Source organism: Micropterus salmoides, unplaced genomic scaffold, assembly GCF_014851395.1.
Source record: "Micropterus salmoides isolate LMB-PRFRI ecotype aquatic unplaced genomic scaffold, ASM1485139v1 Ms_hic_scaffold_3, whole genome shotgun sequence".
Lineage (NCBI taxonomy): Eukaryota > Metazoa > Chordata > Actinopteri > Centrarchiformes > Centrarchidae > Micropterus > Micropterus salmoides.
Window position 1 is genome coordinate 5119461 of NW_024042261.1, and position 26385 is coordinate 5145845.

At 39.1% G+C, this 26385-nt stretch overlaps 1 protein-coding gene across 3 annotated transcripts in view; it reads left to right on the top strand.

The window, feature by feature from the left end:
• Positions 1-26385, top strand: part of sez6b (seizure related 6 homolog b) — a 225338-nt gene that overhangs the window by 57988 nt on the left and 140965 nt on the right. For 2 of the 3 annotated variants that reach the window (XM_038694227.1, XM_038694228.1), the window contains exon 2: positions 24771-25346. In XM_038694227.1, the coding sequence (XP_038550155.1) occupies positions 24771-25346 (576 nt within the window). Of the gene's footprint in view, positions 1-11178; positions 11327-24770; positions 25347-26385 lie in introns of those variants that run through there. The other variant, XM_038694229.1, reaches the window with a different exon arrangement.

Sequence of the window (26385 nt, forward strand, 5' to 3'; positions counted from 1 at the left end):
ATTGTGGTAGCTAGCAAAACTGAATTGAGTGTAAGCAACTCTGGGATTTAGCGAGAGTTGCTAAAAGAAAGAGAAAGCTATGAGTGCTTGAGCTGAGCCATTGTACATTTAAATGTACAGAGGATAATTAGACTAGAGTAATGAAGAATCTAACAGCAGCAAAATACTCTAGCAGAGAACCACAAACACCGGCAACTAGAAATGTGACAAAACACTTATCGCAGCACGTAAGGGTCTGCCGTAGTAATTCTTGGCCTTTATCTAGCCGTACTCAACTTCCAGATCTTCCTGAATGATGATATCCTTCACCGTGCAAGACAACAGAGACCAATCAAAGCAAGGGGGATGACTTTTGCTGTCTTTCCGGACTACACCACTAGTGTTGCCCGTGCGGCATTCAAGGCCATTTGATAGCAGCTCTGTGGGATCGAGGGTCTCCGGTTCACCCTCTTCTCTTGTTTTAAAGGACATCCAGAAACCTTAGAAGGCTCGGGCTACAAACCTAACCCCAACCCATCCTGGCCTTTTGCCACTTCTTTCAGGGTGACTTTCCAGAGAGTTTGGTTAGCGCAGATTTTTAATTCAAAATTTCAATCTAAAGCAAGGAGGGCTGCATTTCTTATTGTGCCGTTCTCTATCCCACTCCAAATCAGGCCCAATGGGGCCATACCCTATCATTACTGGTAGACTGTATAATATACCAGTTATCCTGGTGTACACTCCAATCTGGGATGAAAAATATATATATTTTCTTTTCTACCCTGCCTAAACTCCCATTACTTCATATTGTTATTATTCCCAGACTAGACCATAGGTCCACCAGTACAGCATACTTTGCTCTGGCAATTCATTCATTTCTTAAAACATATAGTGTCTCAGGAACAGTCCAATGAACAGACAGTTTTCTCTTTTCTCAGATTTCCACAAGTATTTTTCTCCCACTGACTACGTGTTTCTAGGCAACAAGCTGATTCCATTGGTTAAGGACTGCGACTACCAGGCAATTGTCATTTCCGATCATGCACTGTTAACCTTGAAACTTACATTTCTCTGCACTCAACCAGAATACTTCCCCTGGTGCCTTAACCACCTTCTTTTCTCGGATGAACAGTTGGTATTCTTCTTGGAGATACAAATTTATCTTCTTTTAGACATTAATCAGACACCAAGAAAGTCTTGTTCCACCCTGTGGGAATCAATGAAAGCATGAGAGGTCAAATAATCTCAGATAATGTGTATGTAGAAAAACACAAAACCTCAAGGAACTGATGGAGAAAAAATCCTAGTGACAGACTTTAAGATCATCATCTCCAGGTGCACAGGTGAACACCTTTCACTTCAAACAGAATTTGACCTCATATCCACAAAATGCATTTGTGTTATATTTGTTGAAATTCTCTTTACATCCTGACTCAATAAATCACACTTTGAAAGATCTGTCGCTGAACTGTAATAAGCCCGGCCAATCATTTGATTCAGACACGTCTACCTGGGTGCACTCTGCCCACGCATAGGATAGGAGGATATGGAAGTTGAGATATCATATCCCTTATGGCTGAAAGTGTTGGATAAAATTCACTCTTCCTTAATCTGTATTAGACATATTATCATTTAATTTTAAATAGTTCACCAGCTCTACTGAACAGCTAAACTGCCACAGTTTAAGTCTGACCTGGACCTGACCTGTGACCGATGCGAACGGGAACCTGCCATCAGCTTAACAAGTACTGGCAATCTATGCTGGATACTCTTTCAGAGGTCACTGACAGGCACATACAACATACAGCCTTTACAAAAATATTTGGGCTGGCATCTGAGGACATATTCCTTAACGAAGCCAATAGTAATATTTCATTTTTAAAAGAAAGGCCAGCTGTCCTCCATCACTCCCTCTGTGGATTTAAGAAATTATGCAGATGCTAAAATTAGAAAAGATTAAACAGTCAGTGACTCAACTGCAAATTTCACTTTAACGTGGAAACCTTTTATCTCATTTGTGGAAGATTTGCACTCTGATAATTTCACCATTCCTTAAAGCTACCCCATCAGTATGATATTGCTATTATTAACCCTTTTTAAGATCTTTTTCTCCTTTTGTTCTTTTTTCTGTTATCCTATTTGTCTGTTTTACTTGGCATAATTTGGATCGGTGTGTCTGTGTGGAGAAGGATCGTAGAGGGAGGGTAGAGAATCAGGTGGATGGGAAAAGAAGGGAGTGAAGTAATTTAGATTGTATTCATGGACGTCTGGACGTTTGAATTTTTTTTTATATAAATATATAAATACTAAGCATTATTGGCAGTCATCTTATAGATTTCGTGGCTTGGAGGGGAGCTGATCTGCTGAATAATCACTACCTCTCAGGTGAGGAACCTGTACTGTAAATTCGGCACACAGTAGCAACAACCACTACATCTTTTTAATGTGTAGGAGCATAAAATCCCCTAAAAAAAACAAAGCCAAAAGTCAAAAAGTAGTAAAAAGACAATAATTAGCGCTTTAAACAAATATATAGCTGTTTTTTCAACTTCAAAATTCTAATACCTTTAATTAGTGAATTTCTGTCAAGGATTGTGTTTTGGTAACTAATAGCTGAGTTTTGAACATTTGTGGAGAATAACCCTGCCTGAAATTAAAATAAAAACATTCTAATTATTATTGGGGGATGGGTCCCATTACCAACTTAATCTTTGACCTTATAATGTATAGATGAGTAAAGATTATTTGTCATTATTTCCTCACACAAAAGGGGGTAGAATTTAAATTTCAGTTTGACTTTTGGCTACTTAGGGAGCTTACGCTGCATCTTTGAACAGTGCAACGGTTCACTAAAGCTTTGGTTTGGTCTGTACCTCATGAGACATCCATCAAGTGTTTTATACCAAGTATACACAGTTTTCCAGTTAAGGAAGAAAAAACATTTGCTCTGTCTCTGATAATCTGATGAACAGGAATGGCTAATTAAGCTGTCTGAAAAATGGGTTCAAATGTTTTCACTTTGACTTACAAAAATGCAAGGAAATAAAAACCTGTATTGTCTGTGTCACTGGATATGCAACATACCAGTCTCATTCAATGGATCAAAGCCAGTTTGATCCTAATCTTTGTATCCAGTTTTCCACTCATGGAGGTGAATCACTCAGTAACATATATGCTTGGTTGATTCCAGGCACACAGGTCCTCTGAAGGACCTATTTCAGCTCCTAATGGTACAGAGAAATGGGTTTCAGGCATAGTAGATGCTATCTTTGTGTTTTTGGGAGAGATGAAAAGAGGCCGGCTCCATATATGTGGCTGTGAAGACTGTGACTCGCTGCCTTTCTCATCTTCACCCCATTCTACAGAATTAATGACAGCAGCTCTATCATGCTATGGACCGCAGGCTGGAGAGACAGTGGTGATTGTGAATGAAGTGAGGGGGATTACAGTGTTGAATCCCCAAATGGAATTCTATTCTCTTTCTCGTTGGAATAACTTGGTGGGGTTTCTCTCTCTGCACACAGCCATGTCCTTCTCTTTCTTCTGTTTCCAATCTCTCGCCCCTCCAAATCCTTTTATTTTTGTTCTGAAGATTGTTTTTTGCTTTTGCGTTTTTGAATTATTTTACAGTAGACACTGGGAAGTGGCAGGAAAGATGGGAGAAAGTAGGGGGCAATGAAATACAACCAAGTCTCTGTCCAGATTCTGACTGACTTTCAAATGGTCCTTGAAGTAGTTTGTTTTCAGTGTGTATATTTAAGGATTGTTTCTATGCCATCCTGGACAGTTTTTGCTGTTTTGTGTTGGCTTTTGCTGTTATGTTTAAAACTTATTGATATTAATCAGTACTGGTATTTGTGTTGATGTCATTGGGTTTGATTTCAATTTATTTTGTTTTTTTGGAGGGTGAAATCATATATAATAATAAATACTTAGTCATTTAGCTGACGCTTTTATCCAAAGTGAAAGTAAAATTGCTATATATGTCAGAGGTCGCAAGCCTCTGATACAACTAAGACTCACTGGTGGATGTGTCACAGTGGGAATCAGACCCAGGTCTCCCACACCAAAGGCATGGGTTTTATCCACTGCACCCATCCATTGCCACTCCACATTTGGCCAACTGTCCAATTTTAAGCTATTTTAAGCTTTCCCTCTAGCCACTCTTTTAAAAAAAGGATTAAATTATCTTTTCCTTTTTTATGAGACCAATATCTGTGTGTTCAAAATTAATTTATGCTCACCTGTCCATCAAAATCGCTATCAGTCTTTTGTCCTCATACATAAAATAGTCTTTATAATAATATTTGTAGTTTTATTGATATAGCATCAAACAAAGTTACAAAGTGCTTTACAATAAAAACAATCAAACTATACAAAACATAAAACATAAAACAAGATTAAATAATTTATATTGTCATAAAAGCCATACAATAAAAGTGAGTTTTAAAATAAGATTTAAAAGAGGACACTGAGTTTGTCTGCCTGAGGGGCCCTCCTTTAGTGCCAGCTCAAAGATTTTGGAACCATTAGTAGGGCCCTGCCAGAGGATCTCAAGCAGCACTCCAGCTCACAGTAGGTCACAGATGAACTCTAAAACTTAAAGGTAACCAGTGAAGGGCAGCAAGGATCGGTCTCTCTTAGTACCAGTTAAAAGCCTGGCTGCAGCGCTTTGTATAAGTTGCTGTTTCACCTGCTGATTCTAGAATGAAGTGGTTTTCTAAATCTGCAGAGAAAAGGAACAACCTGATCTTGGTTAAGTGTCTCTGCTGGACAAAGCACGACTGCACCACTTCAGGCTACATTCAGACTGCAGGCCTTAATGTTCAATTCCCATTTTTTCCCCAGATCTGATTTTTTAGTTTGACAGTTCACATTATTTCTTAAATGTGGCCCACATCAGACTCCAGTGTGTACTGTCCACAGCCTGAAAGTGACCCGCATGCGCAGAAGAATAACATCACACGCAGCAGCACGCTGTGGTACAGAAGTAAACAAGGAGCCACAGTGGTTAGCTCCGGTTAGCTCATATTTGCTAACCCTCCCGATTTTCATGGGAGACATGGGACACTGTTATTTATTGTCCTCTCACAGGCCACATTTATGACAAGTGTTCAGAACTTCCTGCCCTTTTCATTACGGTTTCCTGTGCTAGACAACACATCTGCCCCACAACTCACTCAATTCGATTCAATTTTGCTTTTTTGGCATGAATGTTGAAGAACAATATTGCCAAACTTAACTGCACGTAACTCAGAAGACAGCTCGCGATTTTGTGAGCAAATCATAGCGAGGTAGAGGAGGAAGACTGCCACATGTTTAATTATGGCTTTTGTGGAGCTTTTCATTCACCGCAGCTCCGTCTACAGCAGGACTGTGACAACAGCTGCTCAAGAGTGATGTCAAATTTGTGTCAATTTCGATCCAAGTTTCCAGACTGAGGTCGCGTTTAAAAAGATCCAATCTGGCCCAAATCCAAACAGGAAAAGTGTGTTCAATGTGACTTGGCCTGTTCACACTGTTGTAAAAAGATCAGATCTGAGTCACATATGAGCAAAGAAATTTCGGATTAGGGTCGCTTTGACCTGCAGTCTGAATGTGGCCTTAGTCACCTGAGCAACAATTGACAACTCAAAAAAACACAGATCTGATATGTTATGTAGCTTGTCTATTACAACTTTGGTTTCCAGGTCTACATTTTGTATTTGTATTTATTTGTTTGCTCTTGGTATAGACAGTACTTAGTATCAACACAACTCTAGTAGTTGTAGTAGTTGAACTGAAACACTCACTCAAGCACTGGGTCTTTTGTATTGTATGAATTTTAAGTGTAAGAAAACCACTCTCGCAGTGTGGCTGGGGGGCTGCCAGCATTAGTCGGTCGCTTCACCAGATTGAAGTATGTCAACAGCTATTGGATGAATGGCCATGAAATTTGGTACAGATATTCATGCCCACTCAAGATGATGTTTGCATGCTTTAACAGCTTCACAGAGCTGCAAGTGTGGCTATTGAATATTTTTAAAGTATATTTTATTATAATATTTTCTCATTTTATGTGTTTGTGTTTTACACAACACCCACACTTCTTGTAATTATTGTCTTAAATTGACGTTGTAATCCTTAAGATTTCAATTCTGTTAATTTGGTGACACCCGTGGTTACTGGTGGTAGGTCTAACAGTTAGTGTGGTTTACTGTAATACTGATAGGTGTTAGTTACACTGGGGATGCTGGAGACATGTCCCCACCACATTTTGTAATGGCTGATATTGTCCCCATCACTTTTTGAAAGCATTTGTTAAAAATGTTCTGAAAAATAGCTAGCACCAAGAAATGTTAACTAAAATATGAAAATGCTTTGAGAAAGGTTTATTTGCACAATAAGAAAACACGCAATTTAAATATTGAAGAAACAAATGTGCATTGTACAAAAAAATAATTTAAGCTAAAAAACAAGCAGCTGATTACTGCATTATATTCTGTAATGTTTTATACTTTGTCACACTGAATTGTTTGTTTCTCTTTATATAAATAAAGACATTTCTACCATAAAATGGTGCAGAAAATGTCTCCAGAATGCAGGAAAGAAGTGTTTAATGCTCATATTATTAAATACTGTTAAAATCTTCTCATCTTGTTTTTGACCATCATCAAGTCTTGTGATCCAAGTAGATCATCATGCCCTAATCTGAGTCCTTACGTCCCCACCACTTTTCAACACAAAGTCATGCAATAATTTGCTAACATGCTAAACTAAGATGAAGATCATAGTAAACATTAGCATTTAACCCAAGTACAGTGTTACAGAGCCACTAGTGTGGCTGTAGACTCTTAAACTTCAAAACCTGACGACGATATAAAACTTATTTAAATCTATATTTACTGACTTGCCTTGTCCCTAAAGCACACCTTAAATTTGCTTTTCCACCGCAGGAACTATACCCTGGAACTAGGAACCTTTGGATGAATCACGGTGTTTCCACCGCAGGAAACAGGGTCTAAATTAAGTTCTACAGACTTTATTTCACCCCCCAAAAAGTCCCTGCTCGGGAGGTAGTACTTTTTGAAGGTATTTGGGGGGTGGGGCTTGCCTTGCAGTAAATTTCTCAATGGTCGAGTGGAGCATTTCAGGTGTTTTGCTACTACTGCTCCTCTCTTTTCCACCGTCAAAACAATAATTCACAATAAACAGTCACATAGCACACACAAGTCTCACCGATGTTGTCCTAAGATTCTGAAAGGATCAGTCGGGATCTAATGTCGATTAATGTTCTGTGTTCTTCTGCACATCCAGAAGGTCTCACACACAGTCCAGGTTCATACAGTGAAACTGTTTGGAGTAAAGCAGCCGTCCTCCTGATCAGTCCTGAGCTCCTTCAGAGCATCTAAACATGAATTAATATCTAAACATTTTATTTCTGACCTGTCATGTTTGTAACTATAGTTTTCTTAATGTTACTTGATATTTGCTGTGACATTGCTGTGCGCATGGAAATGTTTTAAATGACTGACAGCAGCCTCTCTAATCATCAAAGTAAGTCTTTAAAGGAAACACCCGTACATCAGTACTGCACACAGTAAAGAAATCCCCTGGAAAGTTACAGGGACCGGTAGAGGTGGAGAGAAATGTCCATGCGGGTGGGTGGATGATTTATACATATGTGGATTCTGGTGACGTCAGAGCTGATCACCAGTGTATAATCACTGTATCTTCGTTTTGTACTGTTTGGAATCAATCTCCATCCAGTGTTTCCTGAAGATTATGCATCCCACAGTAATGGTATCCCCAACGTTCATGATTACAACAATTTTAAAAGTCTTGTACAGGCTGTAATGAGTTTACAGTGTGTATGTGTGTGTCTAGAGTGTGTGTTTGTCAGGTGATCCATCAAGTTTACCAGCAGTAAGCAGCCAAGGTGGTGAAGTGCTTGATCTTCCCCAAAGCTGCAAGCCGCTGATAGGTCCCACATCTCAGCACAGCACTCATCATATTTCTTCATCTAATTGAACTGCAGCTTGTCAGCGTCTCATTTGTATAAGACCACCTCCTCCCCCTCATTTACGGCATTCTGCCGCTGATTACTCGCCCCGGGCTCCCTGACACAGCCTCAGTATTGACTTTGCTTCCTAATTTTTCCTATCCATTCATATTTGTCTCTTTCTTTTCTTGACCTCCATCTCACTCTGTCTGTATCTATCTATCTTTTCTCTTATTAGTGGTTGTTTTCTTTTGCAGCTCTTCTCTCATTCTTTTTGTCTTTCCATCCCCTTCAGCCCCTGATGAAGTCAAATAGTCTCTGTCCAACCTCCAGTGAGACTGCACACTGTTTTTGTAGCAGTCTGTCAGCAGGGAACATCTTGTTCAGTTATGCTGCTGGATCTCACGATTGATGCAGACAGTAGGTGCTACAGATCGAAGGTGACAGATGGACTATAGCTGCTGGACACTGGCAGTACAGTACAGTGGAGCTGACAGACTGATACAGTGTAGCCCACCAGACAGACTGACAGAGGGAGGGTGGGTTTACATCAAAACTCCAGATCAGAGGTTTGACTGAGTGCCATCAAACCAAAATAAAGTTCTCTGTCAATGGTGATGTTTACATGCACAGTAACCTAGTGAACAAACTAAATCCCGACTGTCCTCTACAAAAATACAGCCATATAGGTTGTCTGTGCAAGCTGCTTATTAAGACACATATTTATGTTTATTGTTAGCAGCAGGAGGAGGAAGGATTTCTTTTAATAATCAAAGCACATTGCCACTAACTAAAGGTTTAGTGTATAGGTTTTTGTGGCATCTTGTGTTGAGGGTTGCGAATTGCAACATGATTGCAACCAACTGCTTACCCCTCCCTTCATAAGCGCGTACAAGAAGCTACAGTGGCCGACACATTCTGCCGGCTCTTGTGCTAAAAAATATGTGTGGTCCTCCATTTGTCCAAATTTCAATTTTCTTCTTACTTCTAATAAAGCAGACTACTACTACTACAACTACTATTACTGCTACTACTTCTGCTTGTTTTTCGTACGTATTCAATGTAGTGACGAACACTCTGTAGAGCCGTTTGGGCTACTGTAGAAACATGGCGGCGCAACTTGGAGATGTGTATGTAGATAGAAATGGCTCATTCTGAGGTAATAAAACATAACGGTTCATTATATAAGGTCTTTATACATAGTTTTGGATATTATATTGCATTTCTGTCAGAAGATCCTCCTAAATATTACATGCTGAACCTTTAAGTTTTACTGTATGTCATCATTCATTATCTGAATTCATCTTTGTTATTTTTATCATATTTTTGTCAAAATCTGTCTGCTGATGAGGACTCTGTGATCTCTGTGAAAGCTAGTCAGTGTACATTTAAGTGGGATTGTTTTGTCAAAAAAAGTAAAGAATGACCATGGATGCATAATTAGCAGTGAATGTTTGGCAGATATATTCTGTATGAAGATTTAATGAAGTTAAGAAAAACAGGTAGGCTTTCCCCTAAAACCTGATAACTACAGGACTATAATTATGAGGAGATGGAGCTTGTCATGCATCCCATTTGATGAAATTTAAATCTGGTTGGGAATGGTCACCAAACATAAATGATAAATTGAGCAAATGAGCACATCCATAGAAAGCTGACCTTATAATCGGTAGCTGAGCCTGGAGGTTTCTGACTAAGAAATTTGTAGAAAAATAATATCATCATAATATGATTTTCAAATATGTGGTCAGATTTTTAATGTTCTTATACTTCTATATACTTCTATATACTTCTTGCACGTGTTTCGACAATAGTTAACATTTTGGAATCAACATACTTATGTAAGAAAACAGAGAAAACATGTAATTTTCTGAATGGAGTTTTGCATAGTGAATGCCAGGGCTTATTCTAAACATGTGGTTACTTGTGTTTCATAGAGACTCAAATGTATGTTTTTGCAGAGGTTTGAAACAAATCTGCAGCTTGTGTTTAAACAGGTGAATAGTGCTTCTACAGGTTTGCTGAAGACAGAAAGAATAACCCCCCCCCCCCGCTTGTTATTTCTGCACACAAACATTGGCAATGGCCACTTCCATTTTACTTCCCCGTTAACATCATATATCTATGTGCACCCCACAACATCTAGTTATCAATCTGGTAGCATTCAATCATTTCCACAGGTCTGAATGAATTTATGCTAGGTCAGAAATATTCAGCAAAGAGAGCATTGTTTTGTGTTGTCTCAGCAACTACTCTCCCTCTAAATCACAATTCCTGGCATTACTGAGGCATAAGGCTGCCAAACAATTTCCATTTGCCGTGTGATAGGTGGATAAAGGCTTTTCTCTAGGGCTGTTTTGTTTTTTTACATTAATTTGTTTGCCATCCATGGCTGGAAAAGTGACAGCAGCCAGAACCTGAGCAGAGTCTGAATCCTCACTGATTATTGCTACACTTAGAGCAAGAGCAGGGTCCCTGTCTCTCAGCGTTTTTGGCACAAGCAGCGAACAAAATCAAATGCAATAAAAGCATGTCTGGATTAGAGCTTGTTAAGCGAGAGAAGAGCCTTTAATTGCTCAGGCTTTGTACAGCTTCACAAAGAGCTGGCATTGCTAATCTGTAGCTCAAGGGTGAATGTTTGTGCCGAAACAAGCAAAGATGTAAAGAGAGGTAGAGGGGAAAGAAAGGCCTTTCGGGAAGGAGGATTTGAACAAAGTTGATGACAAAGAAACACAGTTTCATTTAGCTGCTGGCTAAATGTTTTATCTTGACATGAGTCTGCAAGTTCGAGTCAGAATCCATAGATAACACATCAGTTAGGACTGTTCTATCAAGGGAAACTTCCGACCTTTGCTGTCATCATAATGTGTAACATTGCACTCACTAAAGTAATGGCTGAAATCTGGTAACACAGTGACATCAAAGTCAGTGCAAATGGAGGGATCAGGGCTTGTTAACTGAAGTTTCCCCAACATTGTCTGAATGTTTTTGTCAGAATGACGGAATGACTAAAGGCTCTTTCTTTTGACAGTAATTCACACTGTCAATAACCAGTGTAGACCACCTGCAGTAGACCCCCTGTCCAGTTGGTGGCAGTGTGCATATTAATTAGCTGTTGTCTAGTAGTCTTGTTTTTGATTTCATGCATGACCTTGTTGTCTAGCAAGCTTTAGCCATGGCATTGGTAGACTACTGTATATTGCTACATATCCTAGCTATCGCAATATGTCCTGGCAGTTTCTTTAAAAAGTTCAATAATGGGATTATGGTTGTTAAACTAAGTGAAAAAAGAGGGATTGGTGCGATGGATGGTGAAGGACAAGCACGTAATACTGATAACATTTATCAGCCAGTGGCAGCAAGGAGGTAAAAATCTGTCCTCTGATTTACTTGGTGCATTATCAAAGTTCTATAAATGAAATGTTATTGTGATTGAAGTGTTTTTGTAATATAATAAAGCGGTTTAGACAATCCGGATAAACTGTGTGATCAACTGGCTGCTCATGTTCCGCGCCCCGTTGGACTTCGTATTAATGTCGCCATGTTCCCAGAAGTCAGACATAAATGTAGATGTAGAAGGGCCTTTCCCTTTGAGACCTGGAGTTAAACGACCCCATGTGTTAAAAGGTTTGTTGAAACGTTTCAACACATTCTAGTTAACAAAACTATCTGGAAAAAACTGTATTCGAAAAAAAATGATATTGTCAGTATTTTTGCAACAATGCTTGACACTGAATAGTACTTACAGCATAGTTTGTAATCATATGGAGCAATAGTATGTTCAGCATAGTTGTGTTATTGTAGAGCACTTGCAGCCAGGTAAGATGTTTTCCCCTTTAATAATCTCTTTTTTTTATTATTTGCATTTTCCTCACCTTTTATAAGATTTGTGGAATACTGCTGAACTTTGCCAAAGTAGGACAGGATACCTTTGTGAGAGGGCCACTGATTTTCTCCCCTACTGTAGACTTGGTTTAGCCCCATTTACACTTTCAATTTCAATTGTCTTTTATCTGTGTAAAATCCAGATGAGATGTAAAGGAGCAGTGTGGATTAAGTGGCATCTCCGTGTAAGGAGACCCTCTCCCTGTGTTGATATAAAGGCATTTTTCTAAGGTAATGACATGAAAACACAAACATTCTTCTTTTCAGGTGATTATACACTAATGAAAACATATAGTACATATGAATATTATTGCTTATTCTGCAAATAGAGACCTGCAACAAAGGCAGATCCACAGCAGCAGACTGCTACAACACAGGAACTGATGACTCCTGCAGCTCAGGCATATCAGTTAATATGTATATGTGAGAGTCATTTTAAGATACTATAACTCCCACTATTTTTCCAAGCACGGTTGTATGGATGGATGTACAGTCTCAATATAGGCTTTACTGTATTGAAGGCAAGGCAAGGCAAGTTTATTTGTATAGCACATTTCAACAACAAGGTCATCCAAAGTGCTTTACATAAAACATAAAAGCAACAGGAAAATATAAAAAAGTTTAAAAGCAACATAGGGAAATTGAAAATATACACATTAAAATATAGTAAAAGTTACAGTGCAGTGTACAATCAAGGTTAAAAGAGTTAAATGGAAAATAAAAACAGGCTAAGGGGTTGAGCAAATAATTGAGTTACAATTATTTTGAAAAGAGAATAAACAGAGAAGTACACTTAATCCACTCTCTCTAGCTAGTCTGTAGTCTGTATTGAAGTTTAATGTAGGGCCATGTATCCCAAGTTTAGGGTCAGGACCCAAAATGGGTCGCCATTTCAGAAAATATTGTAAAATTCATTACAATGTGACAACACGTAAATATGTGAATGAGCGTTCATTTTTGTGACGCTTGTCTGTTGAGATCAGCACAACATACTTGTGTGAATCTGGCTTTCTGACTCTAGCATACCTGAAAAAACAATTCATAAACAGACTAAATGCTCAGCATGAACTCAGAATGGCACTTTCAAAAACTGAGCTCAGAGTAAAGATCAGTGGTGAGATTGGTGATGTAGAGAAAGGGGTGAGACACAGAAAGGAAAATAGACCGTATAAGAAAATTGATAAATTTTATACACATGTATGTTTTGCCTTTTATCTGTAGTTTGTAAATGTAGATGTATTTTTGTAAATCTGGGTCCCAGGGAGACACCAGATTTCTCTTTCAGGTCTTGAGCTGAAAAAGTTTGGGAACCACTGATAGGGGAATGGATATTCACATGTGCCACTGCTCCTCTTATCTGCAGCTAGAAAAACAGGCAGGCCACTATCTCTCAGAGCATTGCTCGTCTTCTCTCTGAGCAGCAGATCAATGCATCTGCACTGATATAGGCTGGAGCTGCCTATTGATCCACTCTGCCTCTGCCTTTGTCCTCTGTAATTATGGAGATGAGAGAGTGACCTTTTCCCTGGGTGTCAGAGTGGAAAGGAGACTGTTTAACAGCTTTCAGGACAATAAGGCACTGACACTCTTTACAGTACTGGTTAGAATGATTTCTATGAGCCAAGACTGACCACAAACACTGAGGTTAATTTACTGTGTATCACTATGTTGCATGTCTACTATGTTTTAATAAATTTATGAGAATTAATACCAAATTATGAATTTTAATATTCAGAAAATATGAATCCATAAATCTCTCGTTTCTCGTCAAACACTGCAAAATTATCTTATTTGTTGTTGAAAAGAATCTAAATAACACCAACATGGTAACATAACTACTCAAATGGAGGCAAACGTAATCAAGTAACTAAAAGATTATTTAATTAAACAAGGTAATGCTTTCAGGTTTGAGGAGACAGTACTCTTTATTTAGACAAAAAGAGTTCAGGGCTGTCCTCTGGTGTCCTGGAGTTCCTCACACCTGGGCGTGAAGAGGAAAATATCCTTCGATGTGAGGTAATTAAACAACGAGCAAGGTCAGTTGCCGTGGTTTCCTGCCCTCTCTTACGAAGAGTTCCGGAGAAAGCTAGTCTCTGGTGAGTGTTTCTTTGTCATTTTAACAGTCAGCCACCGAGCGTTATCTGGCTGCGGCATCAGAGGTGGCAAGTTTTATGATCGAACTGCCCAGAAACAGCACTTAGGGAAAGCAACCCTTCACCTCTTCCTTTGGGTCTCTTCAGCTGTCTGTTGAGAGTTGATGTCTCCTCTCAGAGAGAGAGAGAGGAGGAATTTTGAGTCTCCAAATTATTTAATATAAAATGCACAAATCCACACTGTTTGTTCACAACAACTACTACAACTCCCACTACTGTACCATCAATCAAGTGTTTTTGTTTTCTTTTTATCTGTAAGGCTTAAAGAAGAGTGATTTTATTGTAGTGACAGTACTAGTAGCAGCAGCCGCATTCGTAGCAGTATTAGCACTAGTGGAAATGGCAGTACAGCAATAGCAATAGTTGCAGTGCTAGTGTCAGTATTAACTGGAGTATTTGTATTAGTGACATTAGCAATAATGGGTATAATGAAAGTACGGTAGTAGTATGTGAAGTATTTATTTTACCTTTATTTTACCAGGAAAGAAATCCATTGAGATTTTTTATCTCTTTTACAAGGATGTCCTAGTAGGAGTAGTAATAATAGCTGTAGTCATGTACTGTAGTAATGGTAGTAATTGATGAACTTTAGTTTGTGGTGGTAATGAGAGACTACAGGAAAAGCAGTTGGTTGAAAAGTTCTAGTAGCGGTAAGTAGTAGTGATAGCAGGAGTAGCAGTAGTAAATATTGTAGTTTTAATGGTATGTAGAGGTGCTAATGTTAGCAGTTGTAATAATTGTTGCAATGGACCTACATACAGTAGTAGTTGTGATGATAGCAGAGTAATAGTGGTTCTAGTAGTAATACTTATAGCAGGAGGAGTATTCATATTTAAATACAAGTAGCAATACTACAACGTGAGACAAGTTAAGATTTATTTATTCATCCCAAACAGAACAGTTGTGACAAAGTTGACTAAAATAAATATGTAGACAAAATATAAAATATATAATGACTACTGTAATATTCCTGGTGTTAAATTTTTCATGGGCCACAGAGAGGCTGAGAAGCTTGTGTTTGGACTAAATGATGGGGGCCTATACCTGCTATTATTAAGATTGCATGAATGAGTATTCTTCGCTGTGGGTGATGGAGCAGGATCAATACGACAAGGGAAATTTTAAAGTGGGTAACATTTTGCTACAGGCAACACTGGATTAACAGTCTGGTTTGTATTCAGAGTGACAGAGCGGCCTTGCAATCAATTCTGCCTAATATGAAACTCCAAAACATGCTGCAAATACGCTGTGTTTATGAATGAAAATTATGCTTATATTCTTTTTCGTTTCACCTCTACCTTATTTGCCTCAACTGCAGAGAGAACCAGGTATTTATTTGAAACAGGCTTATATTTTAGGGAGGCGTCTATTTGTGAAAACAATAATTTGCTGTTGATGCAAACTCAGCATTTTACCTGTTGTGTTGAAAGTTTGAGAAAATGTACATTTCCTTAGCACTATTTCCATCAGCACAACAACCAGCAAGGGCGTAATTTCTATTGGGGTTGTGCTGACAGTTTTGACTTACTCACTAAACAGCGTTTTGTTACTGCTGCTATATTTCAAAGAGAAGAAAGGAGATGATAAGCATTTCCAGGTTGCCACAGTTACTCATTTGCTCACACCAGTTAAGATTTACAAGCAGAACTGAGTGATTTCCAGACTTTCGGGAAAGTAATGATGTTGATCATAGTCAACATTTTCTTAAATGATGCAAGAACTGAACATCATTCAAAAATAGTGCTCTATGTAGTAAAGATTTATACACAATATTTATCAAATAAAGTATAATAAAATAAAGTATGAGGTCTCAAATGAAAAACAAATGTCATTTTAATTAGCATGAGTGTATTAATATTAATGAACATATCATTTACAGTTTTCCACATATTAATTCATTTGAAAAGCCTGATTTCAAATGATTGATTGAAAAAAGATTATATATATATAAATAGCATTCACATTTTTTTATTTGTTTTTTCTATACTGGTTTTAAGAACTTATTGCCCCCCTCCCAACCCCACCCCCCCATGGCTTGACCTGGCAAACCTACACCTTGACAATAAGGGCTGTAGCATTGAGGACAAAGAAGTCATTTCCTTGGTATTTTTTTCAGGGAATTAGAAACTCACACATGGTGTATATTTGTACAAAGGCTATTCTATTCTGTTCTGTTCTATTCTATTATATTCTAGGCTAGTTTCTAGTTCAATTCAATTCAATTCCATTTTATATACTTAGCGCCAATTCATAACAAAAGTTATCTCATTGCACTTTTGATATAGAGCAGGTCTACTCTTTGAAATATTATTTTCAGATACCCAACAATTCCTACCGTGAGCAAGCACTTGGTGACAGGCTTGGAAAAATCCTTTTTAGGATGTTGAAATCTTGAACAGAACCGTGACTCAGGGTGGGTGACCATCTGCCTCGACCGGTTTGGGGGTAGAGGGAGAGAGAGAGAGAGAGAGAAGCAGCCCAACGCAATATCAGCACAGACAAGCAATACAACCGTAAAGGTGGTAGTGGAAGAGACATCATTAAAAATTAGTACTATAATAGTACTAATAGAATACATAGTACTATTAATGATGAAAATGTTAATGATCATAATAATAGGACTAATAATGATATGACCACAGGTCTGGAGCCAGAAACCAACACATTGTCACTCCCAACTCATCACTTACGGAAGCTTGGTTAAGATCCCTTGGTGTCACCTTTTAATGCCCTGGTTACCCCTTTAGTGCCATTTTTTGACATGTGCGGTCAGGTTAGCAACAAAAAATATGCAACGTCCGGTTGGACTTTCAAAATAAAACTAGTGGTTAACGTTGTGAAATGACACTTTGTTAACATTGTGAAACGTGAAACGTTGGAATTTGGTTAGCTTTAGGCACCAAAACTACTTGGTTGGGTTTAGGAAAACTTGCTTTTATCTGCACAATCGAAGAAGATCTAGACATTGTTCACCAGTCCACATCTTCTGTAGCACAAAACCACAAAACCACACACACACACACACACACACACACACACACACACACACACACACACACACACACACACACACACACACACACACACACACAAACTCTTGAGCCTTTCACCACTGTACTTAAAGTGTCAGAAGCATGTTGCCCAGGCCTGCTGGTGTCTTTTCAGTGCTTCTGTGTCCTCTCTTGTGCTGCACACATTAAGTGGTCAGCCAATCCAGCAGGAGAAGCCAAAATCAAAGAAATCCTATTAAAAGGCACAGAAGGGGGTTGCTTTTCTTTTTTCTTTCATGTCTGTTTTAGTTCATCTACAGAAGACAACTGCTTGATCCAGATGCTCCTTGCTACAGACACTGAATAAGTGCTCTATTTTGTTCATTCGGGAGACAAGAAAAAGTGAATCTTCCAGTGGAGAGAAAAAAAAAATCACCTTTCCCCAGTGCACTGATGTTGGTTGCCAAAAACTAGGATACATGACAAAGGTATTTTGTATACAGTAGTTTTCTGTTGAATGACCATGAATGGCCCATAGAGAGAGTTTAAAAATAATCCAGTGATCAGGTTTGGAGGCAGATGGTGGATCCTTTTTTTCTTGGCTGTTTTGTCTCTACTGTAAACTCGTCTGACCTTTAATGATTGGGATTTGTATTGGACTCATGGTTTATTCAAAGGGAGGCTTAAATTCTGTTGTGGCTCTTTGACAGCCCAGGGGAAAGACATCAAAGTGTCCCTTAAGGTGCTTTGCCCTTTTTCACATTCTTCCTCTTGCTGCATCATAAAGATGAGAAAACTGCTGCTGAAGTGAAGAAAAGGCAAAAAACAGGAGCAGCACAAACTGTGTCCTCTGTGGAGATGAACATTTAACACAGGCTGAGGCTTCGACACTGTGTTAATGTACTGCTTTGATATAAATTATTCAGCTATCAAATCTTTTTGGCCAACAAGCAGGCATTTGGCATCTTGGCAGCTCAGTGGCATAAAGGATTATTTAAATAAGTTTAATACAAAGGTCTTTTGATATCATGTTGACAGATGTAAATCTCACTTCATTATTTCACTGTGCAGAGAGAGAATGTTCAGAAGCAACCTGTTTTTGAGTAAATTAACTGCTACTGTACATTTATCTATTGCACCAGCGTTGCAGGTGGAAGGGGTGACACCAGAGAATGGGTTTTGTGTTTGTGGTTTGGTTTAGACAACAAGTTTGGTTGAGGTTATGGTAAGATCGTGGTTTCGTCAATAAGTTAATAACCATGTTGTGTCAAATGCTGCATTCCATTTGGCATGGGAATTTGGAATTTCCCAGTTTCCAATCAGAAATTTCAACTGGAACTGAAGTCAGATTTCAGGAGAGCTTACCCCAACCTCAAAATCTAAGATGGCTGCTCTGAGCGTCAACAGTAGTGAGAGCTCTAGTAATATACTCTTTATAGCCAAGCCGTCAACTTGGGTGTGGCGTCATTTCCAGCTCCAACTTCCGAGCTAAATTAAATACAGCATTAAGTCACTGCAGACTATTTCTATGTTAAACCAAGAGGTGTATTTTTATTGGTTTAAGTCCGAAGCGCACCTATCACGTGGGCATGTGTTTACACATACGGTTAAGTTATGGCTCGTTTATAAGGTTATGTAACCGCTGTTCCTATGGTAACAAGTTTACATTATTCAACTATTCATCATGCTGAGAATCTGACGCGGAAGGCAGCTAAATCATCTAGCTAAGTAGTATTTGGTGATAACATGGATGTCGTGGGTTGTAAATAGCTCTGCATTAATCAATACAGGCAAATGAACGCATGCAGTTTGTGTTTTAAATTATTTAATTTACTTACTTGTGCCGAGCAGATGAAGCAGCATTCAAGACAGGAAAGGATGCAGTGTCTGCACTTTAAATTTAGCAGGCTGGCTTGGTAATGTTTCATTTTACACAGACAAAGGTTTCGAAGTCGGGGGGGAAGAGGGACTGACTAGCCAGGGTCTGAGAAGTTTGTTTTTGTTTGCAATGTTTTATTTCTAAGCAAGAAGTTGCATATCTAAGGTACAATTGGCTGAATTAATTGGCTGAGAGACTGAAAGTTGTATACCCTCTTGTTAAAAATGTTCTGAAAAATAGCACAAACAAATGAAAATGCTTTGAGAAAGCTTTATTTGCACAATATGGAAACATGCAATGCAATTTATATAGTCCAACAAAAGTAAGTTAAGCTAAAAAAAACAAGCTGCTGATTACTGCATTATATTCTTATAGTTTTATAAATTGTCACCTGTCACCTGAACCTTTTGTTTCCCTTTATATAAATGAAGACATTTTACACTGTAAATTGGAGCAGAAAATGTCTCCAGAATGCAGGAAATTAAGTGTTTAATGCTCCAATTTTCAGCAAAATATTTCAGCATTTCATATTTCTTCAAAAAGTATTAGAATCTTCTCATGTTGTTCTCATGTATCATCACGCTTCGCAACCCAGTGGAATCATCACGCCCCCGATCTGAGCCCTTATGTCCCCTTGTTATTACTTGTTTAAATGTGGTAAGAACGGTTCATTAGTTACTACTCTAATCACCACCACAGTTTAATGTGTAGAGTTGTTGGCTCAACTATATCTCAGTATTTTTCTAAAGATGCATGAGAGACAGGGACCAAGAGAGGAAGGGGGCCCACCGAGACTGCGCCTGATGACTTACGCCCCTGCACACAAGTGTCAGGAGAGTGAATGATGAATGAAAGGATGTTTTGCTGCTTTTCATCTTTACAAGTTAATGTTAGCTGTAGACTGCTGCTCAAAGGCTACCGGCAACTTTTTTTTTTGAAAGGTATTTTTGGGGCATTTTTGCTTTTTATTTGATAGGACAGTGGATAGAATAAGGAAATAATGTTGTAGTCACTACAAGTCGACATTGTATAGCAAGATCAGCATTATATTTCATTCGAAACCTATTCAGTGTTACCCATTTGCTGTATTTAAATAAAATTTCCATGAGACAGAGTTGACAGAGCAGAAATCTGACTTTGCATATTTATTCTTGACAGAGCCCTACACATGCGAAAACAACACTAAAGCCTACGCAGGGTTTTAAAAAGCGTTGCCAAGGGTGTTGATCAAGCGTCCATTGTTACTGTGGGGGTCAGGGTGGATGGATGGTGTATAAGACACAGAGAGTGATTTTTAATTACTTTAACCAATTACATCTCTGCTATATTTTGGAATTTTGTAAGATGAACTAAACGTTGAAATACATTGTAATGTTATTCCAAAAGTTATGAATTCCTCATATTATAATGTTTATCACATGTTATAAACCTTCACATATTATACTTACATACCATGTTATATTCTTATCTGAAATTTTATAGAACTATGATGAAAAATCATTTTGATGGTACACTGACTTGTAATAGTGTGAATGGTGTCTCTGTCATCATCTGTCATCTGGAGAATATTTCTGTCAATTTTGGTCGCATTTGAATGAGGACTTGTGGAGATGTCGATGTTAATTAATTTAGCATATTCTGATTCTGAAAAATGAGTGATGGACTTCTGAACTGACCGTAGGTTGTAGTGAGGCAAACGTTTGTCACATGTCAGTGGATGTGCAGAAAACATTTCAGCACTCTAGGAATTACAGGTGATTTTCTTTGAATTTTTAAAGTCTAGATTGAGAAATGTGTAGAAATTTACATTTGTTGTAATAAGCTATGTCCACTTTAAATTTTCATTACCAAATTTTATGCATCAACTCAATAGTCACTGCAGATTATACAAACCAAATTTCATATGAATCCCTGCAGCCAATTAAGATATATACAATTTTTCTTAAGATAAGCAAAGTCCATAGATGATCCTGCCAAAGTTTCGGACCAGTTGAGTTAACTGTGATAAGTTTACAAAAATAGGTTTTAGAGAAAAGTGAGAAAAAGTCGCATAATTTGATATTTTCAGAGCAGAAACGATGAATATATGAATATTGACTTTAAGCCAAGCCATTTTCAAGATAATTGCAAAAACATAAAGATGATTGCACCACCATGAGGTCAGTCTGTCATTTTGAGTAGTGGGTGGAATCCAACCCACAGGCCTATTGTAGTGAGTTTTTGTCCAGCAGTTTTGCTGCACGAACAGTTTTAGCTGTGACAAATAGTAAATGCTCCGTATTTGTATAGCGCCTTTCTAGTCTTTTTGACCACTCAAAGCGCTTTTACACTACATCTGCATTCACCATTCACACACATTCATACACTGGTGGAACAGCCACCAGCAATTCGGGGTTCAGTATCTTGCCCAAGGACACTTGCCGGTGATTGAACCACCGACCTTCCTATTAACGGGCAACCCGCTCTACCTCCTGAGTGACAGTCAGAAAGAAAGAATAATGCTTGGATCCCTTAATATTCCAATTTCAAGGGCTGTGAGTACAGGAATGCTTCGTGTTAAGACAGATAATGTGTTTGGCTTGAAGCTCAGTAAGTTGCTTGGTGTTTGATGTGTGTTTGGTTTAGATAAAATTGGTCCTAGCTTTAGGTTAGCTAGGTGTGTCACATGAATAGGTTGAAATCATTCTAAATTTGGACTTCATCGCTCGTTCCCCCCAGAACTGGGGGCGTCAGGCTTCATCAGGTTGGCAATTATTTTTGCAGTGAATAGCAGATACTCTCAAAAAATCATTCAAAAAATTGTTACTTGTACTCAGAGCGTGAGGTGACATCTTACAATGTCTTGTTTTAGGTGGGTGGTGATGGTGCATAGATAAGATGCTTGCCTTTGGTGTAGGAGACCTGGGTTCAATTCCCACTGTGAGACATCCACCATTGTGTCCCTGAGCAAGACACTTAACCCCTAGTTGCTCCAGAGGCGTGCAACCTCTGACATGTATAGCAATTGTAAGTCGCTTTGGATAAAAGCGTCAGCTAAATGTAATGTATTTGAGTAACAGTCCAACCCCAAAGATATTCAGTTTACAATCATTTATCAATGGAATAGTATTATAGAGAAGCGGGAACTAAAGAATGCTTGGCATTATGGTCCACCCTGTTGTCAGCATCCAGTAAGTCAGTCAAGAGATGTGTATAAAGAAATTATGGATATTATATTAATTATCTCTATATTTAAGGGCTTTCCCCAGCTAAGGATTTACATAGTCCAATCAGAATTATCAAGGATTGCCTATGGTCGACTGTGGGGAGGGGGGGGTTAAACACAGTAGCTCCGCTTTAATCTTGAGAAGCTACAGAGCTGTAGTCTCTATTCATTAGTCACTGTAACTTACACTGTACATTTCCAGCTAAACTGAGGCTTATTGTTGACCCTTTTCTCTCTGCTCTGCACGCCTGCATTCACCAGTCTTGTGCCGAGTTGTGCATGTCCGCTGACAGTTGCGTGCATGTTGCGGTTCCTCACCGCTGACTTCCAAGTACTGTTTAAAAACGATATAATATTCTTGGTGTGGTTCATGAATGGTAATAGACGATTGGAACGTCCCGGAAGGTTCAGATAAAACTCAGCACATCAGCGGCAGAGCTGGTGCTCTCTCCTCCTATTCTACCACACACACAGACACACACACACACTGACGCCCCCTACCTTACGAGTAAGGGTTACAATTTAGGATTTACGCACTTTAAAAATATTTATTAATAGATTATTTCTTTTCACATGTTTATTTAAGGCATTATATGTTGATATTTATATCATATTAGGCTGTATATGAACTTATTAGGAAAAAAACAGATGTTCTTGATGTAAAATCAGACGCTGAGCACCCCCATATAGCCAAAATGGTATGATCCTCGTTTTATAACATTGCTACCAAGATTCGACTGTGAGATTGGCAGTCGAATCAGGCTCCTCCTATCGAAGCATTAAATCTTAAATTTGGGGTCACCCCTAGTATATACGCATAAAACAGCATTCACATTATTTTGGCTAGCTGAAGAATCCCTAACTCTAATATGTTCCCTCATATTTGATACCAAACCTAAACTCTTGACTGTGGATATACATTTTCAAAGCTGTCTCCTCCTACAGCATCTGTCTAGTTTCATCCACATATCTGATCTCATTTGAGTCAAAGGTACTGACAAACACTTGAGTGCTCACCTCGAGTGCGTACATTACTTCTCCTGCCTTGTAGCAGCAGGGTAATGACAGACCTCCACTCAGTCATTTTGGGATTTATTTGGAACTTATTCATTATGTTTCTTGAAGATTTACTTGCCAGTGTGTTTGATTCTTTTCAAAGAGCTGTGTGTGTTTGAGAAGCGAGGTGCTTGGTGGGAAGTTGCACAGCTACAATAAAGCCTGATTGTTTGAAGCAGATAGCTATTAGTTGCCAGAGTGTGGGAGCTATTATGGTGGAAATGAAGCATTGTTAAAGAAACATAAGACTTCCCTCAGCTCCTGAAGGGGCTTCAGATTAGATCTCACAGGTGCACTTGGGAGGGGAGCGCTGATCATTACACTGGGAGAATTATAGCGGCTCATCAAATCGCTTCAGGAATGAATATTAAGTCTTATTATGAGGAGGATAGGGAGGGAAGAAGCCACTGATGTGAGCAATTTACGGGAATTGTTTGGGTTGTACCGCTTAGCTTTTTACAAGACGTTTTCAGTCTGCCAAATGACTCACAGTAGTGTAGCAGCACTAAGGCACTGCTTCACAAGTGTTGAAAGGAAATATGGCTAAAATACAGCTTTGAAAGATGGAATGACTTCTTTGGGGAGCGCTGAGTGAATGTTCCTGTCTCCATCCAGCGGCAGGAGATTCAAGGTTCTTTCTGCCTTGAAGTCAGAGTCAAGTACAGTGAAGCAGAGCAGTGAAAAGGGAGAGATAAAGAGGGTGAATGAATTTCAGATTTATTCTCTGGCTATGAACTTATACTTTCTGCTGTCAAAATCACTGCAGCTCTGTGAAATAAAACGTACATTTCAAGAAAGATAAATCAGTGACACGGAACTGGAAAACTGCTATACTGAATATTTGAAATTTGATGGTCTCTTCCTTTGACAGGGCTGTTGAGCACCATATCGTCATATATACACTCATTGTATTGTGTTCTGAACGGCTACACTTGATGTGTACGCCGGTCATTAAGTGATAAATTAGAACAACGGCGCATTCCACATTTTGCACAGTGCCTCCTTGAAGGCATTCATGGTGTTGCGATTACTTGATGTGGCCGTGAATGTCACGTTGTTGGTTTCATAAAGGTAGAGAAATGGTCTAATGCAACCCAAAATTCTTCAGACATGCACTTGTTTGTTTGAAGCTTCCTGACAGCTGGCCCTGACTGTTTCAGACATGCTCTGTGAAGGCTAATTGATTGATTAGTTGATTTTATTTAATGAATAATAAATATAGTATAACTCTGCACTGTCGGCAACAGTTATGCATAATTAAAACGCATAAATGATAAAAACACAATAAAGCCTTGTGCATTATTTCTTACTGTGTCACTGCCAAGTAAAAAGGTGCCATGTCACCATGTTAAATCTGTTAAATATTGGTAGAATTTGCGCTAGATGATTTTTGGCTTGAGGGTTATTTGGCCTTTGTTGCACAGATGTGTTACGACACAGGCTGGGTGCTTTCTCCGTCATTAACCCACTGAAAATGGGATTGGCAGTGTGATAAACGGCTGTGCATGGAGAGGTCTCGAGCAGAGAACAGGCAGGAAAGTGAAGCCAGAAATCTCTGCACCTGCATGGCCATGTGATTATTGAGACTGTGGAATGAATCAACATCCACCCAACCACATATATTATTCTCTTTCATTTTCAGCAGCCTCTGCCTCTGAGGATGGTCCGTCTTTTACCAACAATGGGGTCAGCCTGTACTCTACAACCCAGGACACGGGCAGGAGGCTCCCCATGGTCACCACTGCCCCACCTGTCAATGTCCCGAACCACCACTCCCTCTACAGGAATCCCCCCCAACACCAGGCCCCATTCGGTCCTCACAGTCAGCTAAACTACTTCGAAGACAGCGGGGGATCCAGCTCACACCACAGCTCTCAACCCACATTCTCCACCTCATCATCCAGGACTCCACTGGATAGTGGTGATAAAGGGCCTTCAGATGAGACTGCTGCAGGCTTTAACATACAAACAACCCTTGTAATGCAGGCATTAGGAGCCACTTCTCACTCCACCATCCCTGTTCCAGTCACCAGTGTGGTTTTAAAGGATCCAGGACACGCTGCCATCACCCCCTCTTCTGCTACTGCTGCAAGGGAGAAGGATGTGAGGCCAGATCAGCCTGGACTGAAGCAGAATGCGAGGCCCAGCAGTGATGAAGATGAAACAACCACCACCACTATTACCACCACCACCATCACCACCACCATGCAGAGTCTAGGTAAGAACCGTCTTATGATTTCTTCATGTTTGCCATCATAAATATAGACCATGCCAGGTATTTTGTTTGTAATATCAAAACAAACATTCATATTTTTGCTATTTGTTTCTTTTATCCTTAATTGGATACTAATGTAACTCTATAAAATGTAATCTTCTAAATATTTATTACTTGGAATCCTTCAAAACACAGAAACCCCAAAACATTTTCCTGACTTACACCGCAGTAGTCCTCTCTCTTATGAGACTACCAAAGGATGTTTTTCTCTTTTGAGTGCACCCATGCGGTCTTCACACCCTCAACTAATATCTTCTCTATTTGCATCTCTCACGATCACACAGCCATGGGGCTGAAATAAATTACAACAGCATCACTGCATCACTAACCCTTAATCAAGATGTTCAAGACGACCACAGCACAACACCCTGAGATTGTTGGTTATAAAGAGAGTGGATGGGGAAAATAAATATCAGGGTGGTGACTTTGCAGGTCAGGAAGAGCAAGAGGGAAGCAGCTCGATTAATCAGCTCATCTGTGTGCAGCACAGACAGACTGTACACAAAATTCCACAGTTACACAGACATACAGGCGCAGGGTAAATGACAAGCACAGTAATAATCAGAACCAGAATCAGAATCACCTTTATTTGCCAGGTATGTGTACACATAGGATTGTACACTGCTGATGATGTGCTTACTCATACAATAATACAAATATATAAAATAAAATAAAATTAGACACAAACTACAGTATAGAGAACACAATATATACACACTATAAACAGAAACAAAAACAATATAGACAGATTGAGACAATAGTGCAAGGATGCAGGAGTAAATTATCCTTTGCACTCTTGCACTTGTCTCAATAATGCTGGAGTGGACACTCCCTTGGTTGAAGTGCCAAGGGGACACAGAGAGGATGTGGAACAAAGAAGCAAAAGTTTATTTTTTTGCTTAGAGAGAGGGAGGGATGAAGGTGGGGAAGCAGAAACCCCCAAAGGCCACTAGGAAATATTCTGTCCTCAGCTGTCTCATCG